Raw genomic sequence first — 19509 nt, 5'->3', positions numbered from 1 at the left:
CTTGTCCTGAAGCTTCAAGACCTTCTCCAGAGAAAAAAACAACCGCTGGTTGTGGGTGGCCAATAGTGCTCCCAGGTGCACTATGCTCTGAGCAGGGAAGACTTCTTCCAGTTGATGAGCCACCTGTGGGCTAGCAGGAATTGGACCGTCAGTTCCAGGTGATGAAGGAGAGAGAACCTCTGGGGAGTTCACCAGGATCAACAAGTCGTCGAGATACGGCAGGGTCCCGATACCCTGACTGCGGAGTAGGGCCATCATGACCGCCATGACCTTGGTGAAAACTTGAGGAGCCGAGGTCAGACCAAAAGGCAAGGAATGGAATTGAAAATGTAGGTTGTCAATAGCAAACCGCAGGTATTGCTGATGCGACACTGCAATATGTATATGCAGGTAAGCATCCTGTATATCCAGGGATACCATGTAGTCCTTGGGCTCCAGGGCCAGAACAATAGAGCGAAGAGTTTCCATACGGAATTTGGAAAGTTTCACAAATTTGTTCAAAGGCTTGAGGTTGAGAATGGGCCGAGAAGATCCATTCGGTTTCGGGACTAGAAACAGCATTGAATAGTACCCCCTGCCTCTCAGAGGCACCGGCACTACCACTCCCGTGTCCAGGAGGGATTGTACCAGCAGATGGAGAGTCTTTGCTTTTACTGGATACGAAGTGAAGTTTGTTAAGCAAAACTGGCGAGTGGGACGTTTCTTGAAAGAGATGGCGTATCTGTGAGTGACGACTTCCCTTACCCAGGCGTCCGAAGTGGTCTGTAGCCATACCTGAGCAAACTGTAGAAGTCAGCCTCCCACCCTGGGATCCCCAGAGGGAGGCCCGCCCCGTCATGCAGCAGGTTTGTCTGTTTTGGCAGCAGGCTGACGGGCAGCACAGGCATGTTTAGGTTTGGGCTTAGTGGGTTTGGAAGTGCGAGCCTGTTTCGGGTACGCATGAACCTTTGCTTTACCTGGAGGTCGAAAGGAACGAAAGGAAGTACTCTTAGCCTTCGGGACCGAAGGAGTAGTACTGGGCAGACACGCAGTCTTAGCAGACGCTAAGTCAGCGACAATCTTATTGAGATCTTCCGCAAAAAGAATGTTTCCCTTAAAAGGGATAACCTCCAAGGTATTTTTTAAGTCCAGATCTACAGACCAGGACTGCAACCAGAGAATTCGGCGAGCCAGAATAGACATGAGAGGCTGTAACAATGTATGAAAGACACTGTTTTGCATTATAAGGAAAATTAGACGGTAGTTCCGCTCCTACTTCCTGAACCCAGGCCTCTATAGCTTTAGCAGCACAAGAGGCCGCATTAGTAGGCCTATGCACAGCTCCAGCCAGAGTGTAAATGGACTTCAAGCAACCCTCCACACGCTTATCCGTCGGTTCCTTCAGAGAGGTGACGGAAGTGACAGGCAGAGCAGATGATACCACCAAACTTGCGACCTGTGAGTCCACTGGCAGCGGTGTTTCCCAATTTTTGATTAACGCTGCAGCGAGGGGATAACGAGCCAACATCATCTTAGACAGAGAGAATTTCTTACCTGGATATTCCCAGGATTCCTGACGTATGTCAACTAAATGGTCAGAATGTGGTAAAACTAACTTAGTAACCTTCTGAAGCTTGAACTTATCTGGTTTCTTAAGAGGAAGCCGGTGGTTCTTCATTATCATCAATTTGAAGAACCAGCCTTATAGCCTCTAAGAGGTCAGGAACATCCACTTGGGTCAGGGATTCCCCATCAGAAGCATCTGCATCAGTGTCTGAGGGATCAGTATATGCGACATCTTCATCAGATGAAGTATTTGTAACATGAGTGGATTGTGAGGACGTATGGAACAGCTTAGATGACCCCTTGGTCCTAGGTGGGCGAGGGTTAGGATTTGGCTTGGTCAAAAACTGATTTAATTGCTGTAACTGAGAGGACAGAGTATCTGCCCATGGCAGATTAGCAGCAGGGATGATATGTGGCTGTAATGGCACAGGAGGTCCCATAGGGGGCACAAGTCTAGTTACCAGCGTAGTCAGTAAATTCGAAAACGTAGCCCACGGTGGGTCAGTAGTTGCCCCGTTGTAGTAGACTGATTGAGGGATACAAAGCCCCCAGCACCTGAACCCTCAGCTGCAATATTTTCCTCAGAGACAACCATGGCATGAACACTGCAGGACGCAGGGTCAGCCACACAACCCTCACCCTGATGAGCTGACATCATATGAAAGCTTTACCTTAGGGTGGAATAGTAAAATATAAGCAGACAGAATACCTAACAAAAAACCCCCGGATAGTGTGACTACAGGCAGAGCACACACAGAGGATTTAAGAGGTATATGGTGACTGTAATACACAGAGAAAATACCAACACAGTATATCCTGTGATAAACCCTATATGAAAACCCTGAAGCACTTAGCCTCCCTCAGGGTAAAGAATAAAGCAGTATGTGTGAGATACACAGAATGGAAATCACACAGCAGCTATAGGCACAATGCAAAAATTATCACAAACAACAATAAAACTGCACTGGACTAGCAATACTTTAGTAAACACACTACTCAAGTAAAGCTAATTAGATATATAGATATATCAATGCACAGTAAAGACTGGATGTATATCACAGGGTACTTGTACTAAATATCCCCTACAATGTGCACTTGTTCTTAACTAACACTGTCTAAAGACATGTAGAATACTTAAGTGTTCTGTAAATGCACAGCGCTGATGATGCAGGCGGCCCAGCAGTCCCAGATCAGTGCAGCTGTGTGTAATGGCGCCCAAGCGCTTACAGGGAGTGAGGGTGAGAGAGAGTTGCAGCTCCAGTGCGGAAACATTAGCAGTAAATGGCACCCTGGGGCTGGAGGAGGGGCTACAGATCAGAGCCAGATCCCCTTGCTGGACTTCACCACCAGGTACTGCAGGCCTTATGGAAACGGATTAATGCTAAAATCCGACCTGTACCCTTGCACTGGTGGTCTAGTGGGGTCCCTGCACGACCACAGTGTCCACGCCAGCGCGTGCGGTCTGCCTCCCATAGACCGCACCGGATCGCGGTTTGCAGCGGGTCCTGCCTGGGTGACCCTCTTACCTCCTCCTGGCAGCGGCCATAGGATCCCGGAGAGCAGCGTCGGTGTGTGTGTGCCCTATGTAAGAACCGGAGCCCTCCGCTGTAGTTACCTGGCAACCAGGGCGTGGGAGTGTACAGCGCCGCTGGGAGGTGAGGGAGCCGCAGCACGATGTGTCAGAATGACACATAGCACTTTTAAGTGCCTATGCTGCAGCTCTTGAATTTTTTTTTCTTCAAATGAAAGCTCTTTTCAGGGCTGCCCAGCGCAGCCCTCTCTGTTATCAGCCTGCACTGCAGGCACCAACTTACAAACTGAGCTCCTGTGCACAGAGGCGGGGTTATAGGGGAGGCGGCGCTGTGTATCTTGGGAACAGTCAAAGCTTTTAACCTGTTGGTAAAGAAGGGACAGATAGCTGCTTAAAAGCGCCTCAGAAACAATGAAAAATAAGATTTTAAACCTACCGGTAAATCTTTTTCTCGTAGTCCGTAGAGGATGCTGGGGACTCCGTAAGGACTATGGGGAAAGACGGGCTCCGCAGGAGACATGGGCACTTTAACAAAGACTTTGACTCTTGGTGTGCACTGGCTCCTCCCTCTATGCCCCTCCTCCAGACCTCAGTTAGAGAAACTGTGCCCAGAGGAGACGGACAGTACGAGGAAAGGATTTTTGTTAATCCAAGGGCAAGATTCATACCAGTCACACCAATCACACCGTATAACTTGTGATATACTATCTAGTTAACAGTATGAAAAAACAACATATCATCGGTCCAAAACCGATGAAATTATAACATAACCCTTATGTAAGCAATAACTATATACAAGTCTTGCAGAAGTAGTCCGCACTTGGGAAGGGCGCCCAGCATCCTCTACGGACTACGAGAAAAAGATTTACCGGTAGGTTTAAAATCTTATTTTCTCTAACGTCCTAGAGGATGCTGGGGACTCCGTAAGGACCATGGGGATTATACCAAAGCTCCCAAACGGGCGGGAGAGTGCGGATGACTCTGCAGCACCGACTGAGCAAACAGGAGGTCCTCCTCAGCCAGGGTATCAAACTTATAGAACTTTGCAAAGGTGTTTGACCCCGACCAAGTAGCAGCTCGGCACAGCTGTAGTGCCGAGACCCCTCGGGCAGCCGCCCAAGACGAGCCCACCTTCCTAGTGGAATGGGCCTTAACCGATTTCGGTAACGGCAATCCTGCCGTAGAATGCGCTTGCTGAATCGTGTTACAGATCCAGCGAGCAATAGTCTGCTTTGAAGCAGGGCCGTCTACCTTGTTGGCTACATAAAGGACAAACAGTGCTTCTGTTTTTCTGATCCTAGCCGTTCTGGCCACGTAAATTTTCAAAGCCCTGACCACATCCAGGGACTCTGAATCCTCCAAGTCACGTGTAGCCACAGGCACGACAATAGGTTGGTTCATATGAAAGGATGAGACCACCTTAGGTAGGAATTGAGGACGGGTCCGCAATTCCGCTCTATCCATATGGAAAACCAGATAGGTTCTTTTATGTGACAAAGCCGCCAATTCCGAAACTCGCCTAGCCGAAGCCAAGGCTAACAACATGACCACCTTCCAAGTGAGATATTTCAACTCCACTGTTTTAAGTGGTTCAAACCAATGTGACTTAAGGAAACTTAACAAGGAGGCTGAATATGCAGTACTCCCTTCACAAAAGTCTGTACTTCAGGTAAAGAGGCCAATTCCTTTTGAAAAAAAATGGATAAGGCCGAAATTTGAACTTTAATGGAGCCTAATTTTAGGCCCAAATTCACTCCAGTTTGTAGGAAGTGAAGAAAACGGCCAAGATGGAATTCTTCCGTAGGAGCATTCCTGGCCTCACACCAAGAAACATATTTTCGCCATATTCGGTGATAATATTTAGATGTCACGTCCTTCCTAGCCTTTATTAGCGTAGGAATAACCTCATCCGGAATACCTTTTTCTGCTAGGATCCGGCGTTCAACCGCCATGCCGTCAAAAGCAGCCGCGGTAAGTCTTGGAACAGACAGGGACCTTGTTGTAACAGGTCCTGCCTTAGAGGAAGAGGCCACGTATCTTCTGTGAGCATTTCCTGCAGATCCGGATACCAGGTCCTTCGTGGCCAATCCGGAACAATGAGTATTGTTCTCACTCCTCTTTTTCTTATTATCCTCAACACCTTGGGTATGAGAGGAAGAGGAGGAAACACATAGACCGACTGGAACACCCACGGTGTCACTAGGGCGTCCACAGCTACCGTCTGAGGGTCTCTTGACCTGGCGCAATACCTTTGTAGCTTCTTGTTGAGACGGGACGCCATCATGTCTATTTGGGGCAGTCTCCACCGACTTGCAATCTGCATGAAGACTTCTTGATGAAGTCCCCACTCTCCCGGATGCAGGTCGTGTCTGCTGAGGAAGTCTGCTTCCCAGTTGTCCACTCCCGGAATGAACACTGCTGACAGAGCGCTTACATGATTCTCCGCCCAGCAAAGAATTCTGGTGGCTTCCGCCATTGCCACTCTGCTCCTTGTGCCGCCTTGGCGGTTTACATGAGCTACTGCGGTGACGTTGTCTGACTGGGTCAGAACTGGTCGATCGCAAAGTAAGAACTCCGCTTGACGTAGGGCGTTGTATATGGCCCTTAGTTCCAGGATGTTGATGTGAAGACAAGTCTCTTGACTTGACCAAAGGCCTTGGAAATTTCTTCCCTGTGTGACTGCTCCCCAACCTCGGAGGCTCGCGTCCGTGGTCACCAGGATCCAGTCCTGAATGCCGAACCTGCGGCCCTCTAGAAGGTGAGCACTTTTCAGCCACCACAGGAGAGATACTCTGGCCCTGGGGGACAGGGTGATCCGCTGATGCTTTTGCAGATGTGACCCGGACCATTTGACCAAAAGGTCCCATTGGAAGGTCCTTGCATGGAATCTGCCATAGGGAATGGCTTCGTATGTCGCCACCATTTTTCCCAGGACTTGAGTGCAATGATGTATTGACACTTGTTTTGGCTTCAAAAGGTTCATGACTAGAGTCATGAGTTCCTGCGCTTTTTCTGTCGGAAGAAAAAGCCTCTTCTGGTTTGTGTCCAGAATCATGCCCAAGAAGGGCAGACGAGTTGTAGGATTCAGCTGTGACTTTCGAATATTGATAATCCAGCCGTGTCGCTGTAACACATTCAGTGAAAGTGATACGCTGTTCAGCAACTTCTCCTGTGATCTCGCTTTTATGAGGAGATCGTCCAAGTACGGGATAATTGTGACACCCTGTCTGCGCAGGAGCACCATCATTTCCGCCATTACCTTGGTGAAAATTCTCAGGGGCCGTGGAAAGCCCAAACGGCAACGTCTGAAATTGGTAATGACAATCCTGTACCGCAAATCTCAGGTACGCCTGATGAGGAGGATATATGGGAACATGAAGATATGCATCCTTTATGTCCAGAGATACCATAAAATCTCCCCCTTCCAGGCTGGCGATGACCGCTCTGAGCGATTCCATCTTGAACTTGAACCGTTTTAAGTAAAGGTTGAGGGATTTTAAATTCAAAATGGGTCTGACCGAACCGTCCGGTTTCGGGACCACAAACAGAGTTGAGTAGTACCCCTACCCTCTTTGAAGCAGGAGAACCTCTACCACCACTTGTTGAAGACACAATTTGCGCATCGCATGTAACACTATCTCCCTTTCCAGGGGGGAAGTCGGTAGGGCCGATTTGAAAAACCGGTGAGGAGGCACCTCTTCGAATTCCAGCTTGTAACCCTGGGAAACAATTTCTATTGCCCAGGGATCCACCTGTGAGTGAACCCAGATGTGCCTGAACAGTCGAAGACGTGCCCTCACTGGAGCGGACTCCCTCAGGGGAGCCCCAGCGTCATGCGGTGGATTTTGCAGAGGCCGGGGAGGACTTCTGTTCCTGAGAACTAGCTGTGTTGTGCAGCTTCTTCCCTCTGCCCTTACCGCTGGCAAGAAAGGACGATCCACGTACTCTCTTGCTTTTATTGGAACGAATTGGACTGCATTTGATAATGAGGCGCTTTCTTAGATTGTGAGGGAATATATGGCAAAAAATTCGATTTACCTGCCGTAGCCGTGGAGACGAGGTCCGAGAGGCCCTCTCCAAACAATTCCTCACCCTTGTAAGGCAACAACTCCATACTTCTCTTGGAGTCGGCATCACCTGACCACTGTCGGGTCCATAAGACACGCCTAGCTGAAATAGACATAGCGTTTATCCTGGAACCCAGTCAACTAATGTCTCTGAGCATCCCTCATATATAAGACAGCATCTTTTATATGCCCTAGGGTCATTAAAATGGTATCCTTGTCAAGGGTCTGTATCCTTATCAAGGGTCTTATCCACTGATAAGGAATCTGTCCATGCTGCTATAGCACCACAAACCCAGGCCGACGCAATAGCCGGTCTGAGTATCGTACCAGAATGTGTGTAAATGGACTTCAAGGTAACCTCCTGCTTGCGGTCAGCAGGATCCTTGAGGGTAGCAGTATCTTGGGATGGAAGCGCTATCTTTTTTGATAAGCGCGTCAAAGCTTTGTCTACCCTAGGGGAGGATTCCCACCGGATTCTGTCCTGCGACGGGAAAGGATACGCTATTAGAATCCTTTTGGGAATCTGCAGTTTTTTGTCTGGAGTTTCCCACGCTTTTCGCATAATTCGTTCAGCTCATGTGAGGAGGGAAAGGTGACCTCAGGTTTCTTTCCCTTATACATGTGTACCCTCGTGTCAGGGACAGGGGGTTCCTCAGTGATATGCAAAACATCTTTTATTGCGATAATCATATATCGAATACATTTAGCCACCTTTGGCTGTAATTTTGCATCATCGTAGTCGACACTGGAGTCTGAATCCGTGTCTGTATCTGTGTCAACTATTTGGGATAGTGGGCGCTTCTGAGACCCCGAAGGTCCAGGCGACATTGGGACAGGCATGGGTTGACTCCCTGACTGTACCCCAGCTTCAGCTTCGTCTAATCTTTTGTGCAATAAATTAACATTAGCACTTAAAACATTCCACATATCCATCCAGTCAGGTGTCGGCACTGCCGACGGAGACCTAACATTCATACACTCCCCCTCCTCCTTAGGTGAGCTTTCAATCTCAGACATGTCGACACACGCGTACCGACACACCACACACAGGGAAGCTCTTTTCTGAAGACAGGTTCCCCACCAGGCCCTTTGGAGAGACAGAGAGAGAGTATGCCAGCACACACCCCAGCGCTATATGACCCAGGAAAAAACACAGTATGTTTACCCAGTAGTGCTTTTGTTATGTATATGCGCCAATTATGTGCCCCCCCCTCTACTTTAAAACACTTCTTTCACCGTGTGTTAAGCAGGGGAGAGTCCGGGGAGCTTCCTCTCAGCGGTGCTGTGGAGAAAAATGGCGCTGGTGAGTGCTGAGGGAGAAGCCCCGCCCCCTTGGCGGCGGGCTTCTGTCCCGCTCAAATTTCTCAATAACATGGCGGGGGCTCTTTATATACATGTACAGTACCCAGCCCAGCTGTACATGTATATATATATATATATATATATATACACATATGCCACAGGAGAGGTTTTATATTGCTGCCTAGGGCCCCCCCCCCCTGCGCCCTTACAGTGACCGAGGTGTGTGAGGTGAATGGGAGCAATGGCGCACAGCTGCAGTGCTGTGCGTTACCTCTATGAAGATCAAGGTGTCTTCTGCCGCCTCTGATGTCTGTTCCTCAATACTCACCCGGCTTCTATCTTCCGGCTCTGCGAGGAGGACGGCGGCGCGGCTCTGGGACGGACTGCTAGGGTGAGACCTGCGTACCGATCCCTCTGGAGCTAATGGTGTCCAATAGCCTAAGAAACAGAGCCCTGAAACTCAGAGAAGTGGGTCTGTTTCTCTCTCCTCAGTCCCTCGATGCAGGGAGTCTGTTGCCAGCAGGCTCCCTGAACATAAAAAACCTAACTAAAATGCTTTCTTTACAGAAAACTCAGGAGAGCTCCTGAAATGCACCCAGTCTCCACTGGGCACAGTATCAAACTGAGGTCTGGAGGAGGGGAATAGAGGGAGGAGCCAGTGCACACCCAGAGTCAAAGTCTTTCTTAAAGTGCCCATGTCTCCTGCGGAGCCCGTCTATCCCCATGGTCCTTACGGAGTCCCCAGCATCCTCTAGGACGTTAGAGAAACTAATATTAGTGTTAATAAAAAATTATCCTGGGAGACTGCACAGCCGTACACACTATGTGAGTGTTGTGGAGAATATAATTAAAACAAAAAGCGGCTGCGCTGTATACCAGGAGATGATAAAAAGATGAGAGCCGGCATATATATTATATCAATTTATTAACAATGCATGAAAAAGTTAAAAAAACAACCAATTGTAACTGTATTAATGATCTTTTACAATTGGTTGTTTTTTTTACTTTTCATGCATTGTTAATAAATTTATATAATATATATGCCGGCTCTCATCTTTTTATCATCTCCTGGTATACAGCGCAGCCGCTTTTTGTTTTAATTTTAACCTGTTGGTGCCTCGGATCAAGCTCTAACTCTACACCCAGATGTTTTCCCTGTGGAACCCCAGTGTACCCCGCTGCAGAAAAACCTTTGAGGAGGGTGTTTCTTGAAAGCAAATGCATAACCGAGAGATATCGCTTCTTGCACCCAGGCATCTGTGGTAGACTACTGTGATCTGTGCATATTGAAGAAGTCAGCCTCCCACCCTGAGATCCCCCAGGTGGAGGCCCGCACCATCAGACTGATGACTTAACTTCTGATTTGGACACCGGTCCTCTGGTAGCCCAATGCTTTTTAGTCTTGCCAGACTTGTTGTATTGGGACTGTTTGCCATCACCTTTTCCTTTCCCTTGAAACCAAAATGGCCAAAAAGCTGGAAATTCAGGCTTGAATCTGTATGTGGAAGAAAACTTCACTTTCTTGGAGTCTGCTTCTGACTCCAAAATATCTGTCAATTCTTTACCAAAAAGAATATCTCCAGTAAAAGGTAAAGACTCCAAACCTTTTTGGATTCTGAATCAGCTTTCCATGTACGTAGCCAAACTGCTCTGCGAGCGGCTACTGCTGAAACTGATGCCTGAGAGGCAATTGTACCCATATCCAAGGCTGCTTCTTCCAAAAACATTGCAGCCTGTTTGATATGTACATCATGGGATTTTTGCTCTCTAGATGCCATTGAAAGATCCCCTTCCAATGCATCAGCCCAGGCAGCCACTGCTTTTGCCCCAAGACAGGGAAAAATGTTTTTAGAAAACCATCAACTCTCCTATCCGTGACATCATTTAATGATGTTGAAGGCAGAGGTAATGTAGATTTTTGCACTAATCGAATGACATGCGTGTCTACTTTGGGAGTCACCTCCCTCTTTAAACAGTCCCAAGCCGGAAGAGGATAATTGGAATTCCATTTCCTTGGAATTCTAAACTTCTGACTGGGCGTAACCCAAGCATCTTGCATAATTTCCGTCAGCTGTTCTGACCCAGGAAACTTAGTCCTAACTGTTTTGGGATGTTTCAACACAGGTGTCTTAGATTTTAACACAGTCTCTGCTGATTCTTCTAAGGATAGAATGGCATTCATCGCATTAATTAACTCGGCTAGGTCCACTGACCTGAGACCTTCCTCCTCATCTCCGTATGCAGAACCGGAGGGTAGTGAGTCTTCATCCACCGACAAATCCTCATCAGAAAATGTATAGACTGTGAAGATGTTGTTTCATGTCTATGATATTTACTGACCACTGGCCTTTCCGCCGGTTTTTGTTGAGAGGCTGCTGCTTCCCCTGCTGGATGTGATAAACCCCAGGTGGAATGCTGCATGTAAGGGTTAATAGTGTAACCTATCCATGGTACAGAAGTTGGAATTATCCGCTCAGCTATACTGGATAATGTCTGTGCAAACATAGGCCATGGGGGTTCAACTTGCACCTGTGTCTGCCTTTGATTTTTCAAGAGACTTTGGTGAAAGCTAAAACAATTTTACACATAAATCATTCTGAACCAGATCCCGAGAGGTTAACCCAGCTTTGCAAGACAAACATGACACAAGTATTGGTGCTGCTGTGAGTGTATTTTCCTCACCCTTGCCGCTCTTAGACATGATAAATAATCACACACTTGAACAGTGTACTACACAATTTGTGACTGTAAACACTTAAAATTTTGTAAAAGTGACATACAATCCGACCCTATCCTGCTTTGCACCAGCATTGAGGATTGGAAAAGACAGAAAATAGGATTTTAATTACCTACCGGTAAATCCTTTTCTCGTAGTCCGTAGGGGATACTGGGAATCCATTTAGTACCATGGGGTATAGACAGGTCCACTTGGAGCCATGGGCACTATAAAAGTTTGATAATGTGTGCTGGCTCCTCCCTCTATGCCCCTCCTTTCAGACTCAGTCTAGGAAACTGTGCCCGAGGAGACGGACATACTTTGCAAGAAGGATATAGATAAGGAAAGTGGTGAGATTTCGAACTAGCACAACTAGAACAAGAGGAAAGCCATGCTAACCCAACTTGAAAACCAGAACAGCAACAGCTGAACCGAACAGTAGTTAAACAAGTAACCTTGCAGGAAAACACAAAGCACCGGGCGGGCGCAGAGTATTCCATACGGACTATGAGAAAAGGATTTACTGGTAGGTAATTAAAATCCTATTTTTTCTTACGTCCTAGGGGATACTGGGAATCCATTTAGTACCACGGGGAAGTACCAAAGCTCCCAAACCGGGTGGGAGAGTGCTGAGGTTCCTGCAGAACTGACGGACCAAACTGAAGGGCAAGGTATCGAACTTGTAAAAGTTGACAAACGTGTTTGAATCCGACCAAGTAGCTGCTCTGCAGAGCTGTAATGCTGAGACACCCCGGGCAGCCGCCCAAGAGGAACCCATCGATATAGTAGAGAGGGCTTGTGCAGATTTTGGAATCGGCAAACATGCCATGGAATAAGCATGCTTTGAAACAGGACACCCAATCTTGTTGCCATCATAATGAACAGCGAGTCCGATTTCCTGTGACGAGCTTTACATATACCTTCAAAGCCTTTACAACATCCAAGGACTTTGAAGTAGCAGAGGTGTCAGTAACAACCGGGACCACAATTGGGAGATCCTCGAGCTCCAACCTGTAGCCCTGGGATATAAGATCTATGACCCAGGGATCCTGGCAAGATCTTGTCCAGGTCTGATTGAAGAATTGTAGCTGGCCTCCCACCTGCGTATCTCCCAGGCATCACGGTCCACCGTCATGCGGAAAGTTTTGAGGAGGCAGTGCCTGAGCTCTGTTCCTGTGAACAAGCAGTCGCTGGTTTGCGTGGTTTACCTCTAGCACCTCTGCTGGCTGTAGAAGAACCCCTGGCATTGCCCCTAAACTTGGCGGTCTGAAAGGACCGTAAATTGGGTCCTGAGTAGGCCTTCCTGGCTAGCGGAGCTGCAGAAGGTAGATAAGTGGACTTACCCGCAGTAGCTTGTGAGATCCACTTGTCGAGTTCATCGCCAAATACGGCCTCACATGTGAAAGGTAGGCCTTCAACACCTTTTTTGGAGTCCGCATCAGCAGTCCACTAACATAGCCATAATCCCCTGCATGTCGACACTGCCATGTAGTAGTGCGTGCATTAAGCAAACCTATCTCTTTAATGGCTTCCACCATAAAGTTCATAAGAGTCTTGTATGTGCTGCAGGAGTTACACAATTTCCTCTTGAGGTAAGGTGTCTAACCCCTCAATTAAATTACCAGACCATTTAGCAATGGCTTGAGTAATCCAACCGCATGCTATAGTGGTTCTCTGGGCCACCCCTGCAGCTGTATACAAAAATTTGAGTGTAGTCTCAATCTTACGATCAGCTGTATCCTTTAGGGATGCTGCACCAGGAACAGGTAATACTATTTTACGTGAGAGCCTGGAGACTAATATATCCATTATCGGTGGATTTATAAATTTTTTCCTATCCTCAGGAGGAAAAGGAAAACATAATAATAACCGCCTAGGAATTTTACATTTCTAATTTGGATTAACCCACGGTACTTCAAACAGGGTATTTAATTCCTTTGAAATGTGAAAAGTGTCTGAGGATTTTTTCTTTATATTTAAGTAAGATTCCGGACACTCCTCTGTCACCTTATCAGGGATATTTAGGACTTCTCTGATAGAATCTATGAGAGCCTCTATACCCTGTGACAGAATATCCTCCCCTACCTCTATGTCCACCTCACCTTCCTCCATTTCTGACCCTTCATTATCAGAGTCAGAATGCAGGATATGGGCCAAAGTACGTTTTTGCGGCAAATGGTAGACGGCTGAGACGCTGGTCTGAGTACTGAGTCCTTCTGCATAAACTCAGCCATAGACTGTCTTAAATATTGCATCTCTTTTTCATTATGAGATAATTTTGAACAGATGGTGGAAATCATCCCCCTAATGGAATCCAGCCATGCTGGCTCCGCCACACTAGCCTGAGATGGGATACTACACTGAGTACACACTAGTGTACTAGTGGAGAAGAGGAACATTGGGGGTCATTCCGAGTTGTTCGTTCGCTAGCAGATTTTAGCATCATTGCACACGCTAGGCAGCCGCCCTCTGGGAGTGTATCTTAGCTTAGCAGAATTGCGAATGAAAGATTAGCAGAATTGCGAATAGAAAATTCTTAGCAGTTTCTGAGTAGCTCGAGACTTACTCCTAACACTGCGATCAGCTCAGCCCGCTTCGTTCCTGGTTTGACGTCACAAACACGCCCTGCGTTCGGCCAGCCACTCCCCCGTTTCTCCAGACACTCCTGCGTTTTATCCTGGCACGCCTGCGTTTTTCCGCATACTCCCAGAAAACGGTCAGTTTCCGCCCAGAACCACCCACTTCCTGTCAATCACACTCCGATCACTTCAACGATGCAAATTCTTTGTTCGGACGTGAGTAAATCTACTAAGTTTTGTGCTAAAATACTTAGCGCATGTGCACTGCGTACCATGCGCATTTTTGCCTTAATCGCACCGTTGCAAAAATCGGCAACGAGCGAACAACTCGGAATGACCCCCATTGTGCCTTAAATGAAACACACTCTTTGCCTGACATACTGCAGCAGTGACAGCACACACACAGGAAAATGTTACAAGCACAATTAACCCACAAAAGGCCCTTCCCGAGAGGCACAGAGAGAGGATAGAATGAGCACACGGTGCCCTTATCGCTAAAGTCAAGCTTAGCTGGGTCGCAGACTAAGCACCTAAATTAGGGACACAGTACACTAGTATAACGCTCTCCCCCGCTATGACCCCTTGGTACTACTGAGGTAATCTGGAGTCTCTCCGGTGGAGTTGCGCGTCCCTGTAGTCAGCGTCTGTGTAGCTGCAGTAGGGTAATATGGCGCCTGTGAGCTGCTGGATCCGCTCATAGTGAAGCCCTGCCCCTTCAGTGGCACGCGGTCTTCCCACTCTTCTTTATACTGGCTTTATGTGTCTGTGTGCATAAAATGGAGTAAGCCCCCTTTTAAGCCTGTATTGCAAGTCTGGGTACTGTGTACACTACAGTGTACTAAGTCTGGAGACTCATTCTGCCCCATGTGGAAGCCGCGCGTCTCCGTACCCTTATGCCGCCATAATGGCCGGCAACCGGCTAACCGGGATGCCGGCTTAGTACTCACCACTTTTCTTTCTTCTGGCTCTGTTAGGGGTGGCGGCGTGCTGCCGGAATGTACGCTCGCCGTGGTGGGGCTTGCGATTAGTTCCCTCAGGATCTAGTATCCTGTTAGCGGGGAACAGGACCATTAACCCTTAGTGTGGTTGGGCCGTTCCGCCCCCTAAGTCAAACGAAGCAGGCAGGCTGGTGCCATCCAGTCCTACCTGAAAATAAAAAAACTTTAAAAAGAAATGCAGAAAACTCTTCAGGAGCTTCCAGAGATGTGACCGGCTCCTTCAGGCACATTTTCTAAACGGAGTCTGGTAGGAGGGTCATAGAGTGAGGAGCCAGCACACGTTATCAAACGTCTATAGTGCCCATGGCTCCAAGTGGACCCGTCTATACCCCCATGGTACTAACTATATTCCCAGCATCCCCTAGGACGTAAGAGAAAAACTGACAGAAAAATAGTAAAGTCAGCAATCAGTCACAGGTTGTACATTAGTATAATAAGCAATATGAGCACATAATTATTATTATTATTATTATTATCCTTTATTTATATGGCGCCACAAGGGTTCCGCAGCGCCCGATTACAGAGTACAAATGCACATAAAAAATAGGAAAACAGTGACTTACAGTTGAATACAATATAGGACAAGTACAGGGCAGCTAAGCATAACTACACCAGTAAACATAGAGATAAGTTCCAGGTGGTCAAAAAACTGTGGGATCTGGGCGGTTGAGGATTATTAAAGTAAGAAAAGTATAAGCACATGAGGGAAGAGGGCCCTACTCGTGAGAGCTTACATTCTAAGGGGAGGGGTAGACAGACAGGGATGACACAGATGGGGTACATAGAGAGCGTGGAACAGAGGGTTATGTTGAGATTTGGCTACGTTTGGTAAAGAAATGGGTCTTAAGAGCCCGTTTGAAGTTTTGTAGAGAGGTGGAGAGTCTGAGGGGGAGAGGTAAAGAATTCCAGAGAAATGGAGCAGCACGTGAAAAATCTTGGAGATAGGAGTGGGAGGAAGTAATCAGAAGACAGGAGAGACGGCGTGCATTAGCAGAGCGAAGAGGACGGGTGGGAGAGTAAAGGGAGATAAGGTCAGAGATGTAGATGGGAGAGGAGTGGGTGAGTGCTTTGTAAGTGAGTGTGAGAAGTTTGAATTGGATTCTGAAAGGGAAGGGAAGCCAGTGGAGGGCCTGTAGGAGGGGGGAGGTAGACGTAGTGCGTTTGGTGAGGAAGATGAGCCGGGCAGCAGCATTGAGGATAGATTGGAGTGGAGAGAGGTGATTGTCAGGGAGGCCAGTTAAGAGGAGATTACAGTAGTCCAGTCTGGAAATAATCAGTGAGTGAATAATGATCTTAGTGGCATCCTGTGTGAGAAAAGGTCTGATTCTAGAAATGTTTTTGAGATGAAAATGACAGGTTTGTGAGAGGTGCTGAATGTGTGGTTTGAAGGAGAGGGAGGAGTCAAGGATTACGCCAAGACAGCGTACTTGGGGGCTAGGGGAGATAGTTGTGCCATCAATGGATAATGAGATTGTGGGAGGTGAGGCTGTGCGGGAGGGTGGGAAGATGATCAGCTCAGTCTTAGACATGTTGAGTTTAAGAAAGCGCTGAGACATCCAGGAAGAGATAGCAGAAAGACAGTTTGAGGTACGAGTGAGGAGAGCCGTGGAGAGATCAGGGGAGGAGAGGTAGATTTGAGTGTCATCAGCATAGAGGTGATATTGGAAGTTAAAAGAACTAATGAGTTCACCTAAAGAGGACGTATAGAGAGAGAAAAGGAGAGGACCAAGAACAGAGCCTTGGGGGACACCAACAGTTAGTGGAAGTGGGGGGGAGGTAGCATCATGAGAGGAGACAGAGAAGGAACGATCAGAGAGGTAGGAGGACAGCCAGGAGAGGGCAGTATCACGCAGACCAAGAGAGTGAAGGATTTGCAGAAGGAGAGGATGGTCCACAGTGTCAAAAGCAGCAGAGAGGTCAAGAAGAATAAGCAGAGAGTAGTGGCCCTTAGATTTGGCTGCATGGAGGTCATTGCAGACTTTTGTGAGGGCAGTTTCAGTGGAGTGGAGAGAACGGAAACCAGACTGGAATGGGTCAAGCAGTGAGTGAGAGGAAAGAAAGGCAGTGAGGCGATTATAGACAATACGCTCAAGAAGTTTGGAGGCAAAGGGGAGGAGAGAGATGGGTCGATAGTTGGAGAGAGTGTTAGGATCAAGGGTAGGTTTTTTAAGAATAGGGGAGACAAGAGCATGCTTGAAGGCAGAGGGGACAGTGCCTGATGAAAGGGAGAGATTGAGAAGGTGGGCAAGATGGGAACAGGCAGAAGGGGAGAGGTAACGGAGGAGGTGGGAGGGGATAGGGTCGAGCGGGGAGGTTGTGGGGGGGGAGGAACGGATGAGGGCCATGACTTCCTCGCCAGATACATGGGAGAAAGATGTCAGAGTTGGTAAGAGGGAAGGGGAGGGGTGGCAAGGGATGGGTGGTGGCTGGTTGCTGGTCTGGTGGGAAGTGATATCCTGACGTATGGAGTCAATCTTGGATGTGAAATAAGTGGCAAAGTCAAGAGCAGACAATGAGGAAGGGAGAGGAGGTGGTGGTGGGCAGAGGAGGGAGTTAACAGTGGCAAAGAGGCGCCGGGGGTTGGAAGACTGTGTAGAAATGAGGATTTTGAAGTATGATTGTTTAGCAAGGGAAAGGGCAGTACTGAAGGATGAGAGCATGAATTTGAAATGGAGGAAGTCTGCTTTAGAGCGTGATTTCCTCCACTGTCGCTCGGCAGTACGTGAGCATTTTTGTAGGTATCTGGTGCATTTGGTGTGCCAGGGTTGAGGTGTTGATCTGCGAGGGTGAATAGTGGTTGGCGGAGCAACAGAGTCAAGGGCAGAAGTAAGAGATGCATTGTATAGGGATGTGGCTTGTTCAAGGCATGTGAGAGAGAGAAGAGGAGAGAGAAGGGAGTCAAACAGGGAGGACAGGGATGAGGTGTCAATAGCCTCAATGTTACGCTTCGTGATGGTAGCCTTAGGAGGGAGAGATGGGGAAGCAGAGATAGATAAGTTGAAAGAGAGCAAATGGTGGTCAGAGAGGGGAAAAGGGGAATTGGAGAAATCAGAAATATCACAGCGGTGAGTGAAAACCAGATCCAGTGAGCTCCCGTTCACATGGGAGGGTGAGGTGGTCCACTGGGAGAGACCAAGTGAAGAGGTGAGGTTAAGGAGTTTAGAGGCAGGTGATTTTGTGGGGTTATCGATAGGGATGTTGAAATCACCTAGAATAATGGAGGGAATGTCAGAAGAGAGGAAGTGAGGTAGCCAGGAAGCAAAGTTGTCAAGGAATTTGGAGGAAATGCCAGGTGGACGGTAAATTACAGCAACTCGAAGATTAGTTGGTTGGTAGAGGCGTAATGCATGGACCTCAAATGTAGAGAATGTAAGAGAAGGTTCTGGAGGTATAAGTTGGTATGTGTAGCTTGAGGGTAAAAGGATCCCAACACCACCCCCATGGCGACCCCCGGGTCGGGGTGTGTGTGAGAATGTGAGGCCCCCAGCAGAGAGAGCAGCAGGAGAAGTGGTGTCATGAGGAGTAATCCAGGTTTCTGTAATGGCCAGGAGGTGCAGGGAGTTGGAAATGAAAAGGTCATGAGTGGGGGTCAATACATTTCAAGTACATAGGAGAAACATATTACTGCATTACCTTATATAGGATTTAACCGTATTCAGTCGCACAGCGAAAGAACACAGCAGTAATCATTTTCAAACTCCTATGATCCCTACGGCCTAGCACTGGTGCATCCTAGGTGGCAGCCGTGTCAGCGACTGTTTGGTAGTCTCCTCCCAAAACAGTGTGGCTGTGTCCATGTTCCCCCTCTAAGCGGAACCGATGCCTTACCTTCTCCCCGTGCTCCGGCCACAGCCTGGTAACGTCTGCTGAACTTTCTAGTACATCCGACACAGACGCCCGCCGAAACAGCACTGTACTCATGGGTAAGCGTTGTCGCGACCCAGCGGGGAGTTGTTGGGGCGACTCTTTCTAAGGTATGCATAAGACGCTTTTTAGAAAGATCACTCAAGAAAAATAGTAAGACTATAAAAATAAGATAAAAAAAGCTTATGGCTGCTAAAAAACATGGTCAGGCTCCTGCCGCAGCAAACAAAAAACTGATTTGCCTGAGCCAGTAGGCGGGGATATATGAACGGGCCCGTTGCATGCTGGTAGGCCGAAAAGCTTTGACCGCTTGGTGCAAATCCACTGTCGCATCAATATATCCCAATGTTATCCTGAGGATAACCTGTGGACCCCTCTCGGAGAAAATAAATGGACAAAAGAACATTATATCAGATTTCATAACATAATTCAAGAGCAGTAGAACAAAGGGTCTTTAGTTTGTCAGTATTTTATCTTCAAATTAAAAAAAAGCCACAAAGGCACCTGCACAGGCCTGAAGCTTGGCCTTTACATTCTACCTTCTTATATGAATCATGTAATCCACTGGACCGAAGTTATCTTAGGCCGTCAACTAACCTGCATCCAATTTGAGTATGAAATTCTCTGTAGTTTCACTGTCAAGAGACAACAAATCCAGACCATCTACTGAGACCGTATCAAGAGACTGTGTGCGAGAGAGGGGTGACCCTGTTCGATTGTGTGAAACCTCAATATTTCTGAAATAAAACACATGCACATATATTTCACACATAGCGAAAATAAGGTAAAACGTTATAGAAAGTAAATAGAAAAGAAGACAGAAAATAAAAAAAAGTGTAAATAGCAGAACAAAGAAGAAAGTCTGGAAGAGGAGACTAGAGAAAGGAGAGAAAAAAACAAAAAGGTA

At 47.5% G+C, this 19509-nt stretch overlaps 1 protein-coding gene across 2 annotated transcripts in view; it reads right to left on the bottom strand.

The window, feature by feature from the left end:
- BLTP3A (bridge-like lipid transfer protein family member 3A) overlaps positions 1-19509 on the bottom strand; it is a 262471-nt gene that overhangs the window by 80461 nt on the left and 162501 nt on the right. For both annotated transcript variants that reach the window (XM_063954906.1, XM_063954907.1), the window contains exon 15: positions 19200-19339. In XM_063954906.1, coding sequence (XP_063810976.1) covers positions 19200-19339 — 140 coding nt within the window. The remainder of the gene's footprint in view (positions 1-19199; positions 19340-19509) is intronic.

Source organism: Pseudophryne corroboree, chromosome 2 (genome assembly GCF_028390025.1).
Source record: "Pseudophryne corroboree isolate aPseCor3 chromosome 2, aPseCor3.hap2, whole genome shotgun sequence".
In the NCBI taxonomy this organism is placed as follows: Eukaryota; Metazoa; Chordata; class Amphibia; order Anura; family Myobatrachidae; genus Pseudophryne; species Pseudophryne corroboree.
The sequence above is the reverse complement of the archived record's forward strand: the minus strand, read 5'-3'. Positions and strand labels throughout refer to the sequence as shown.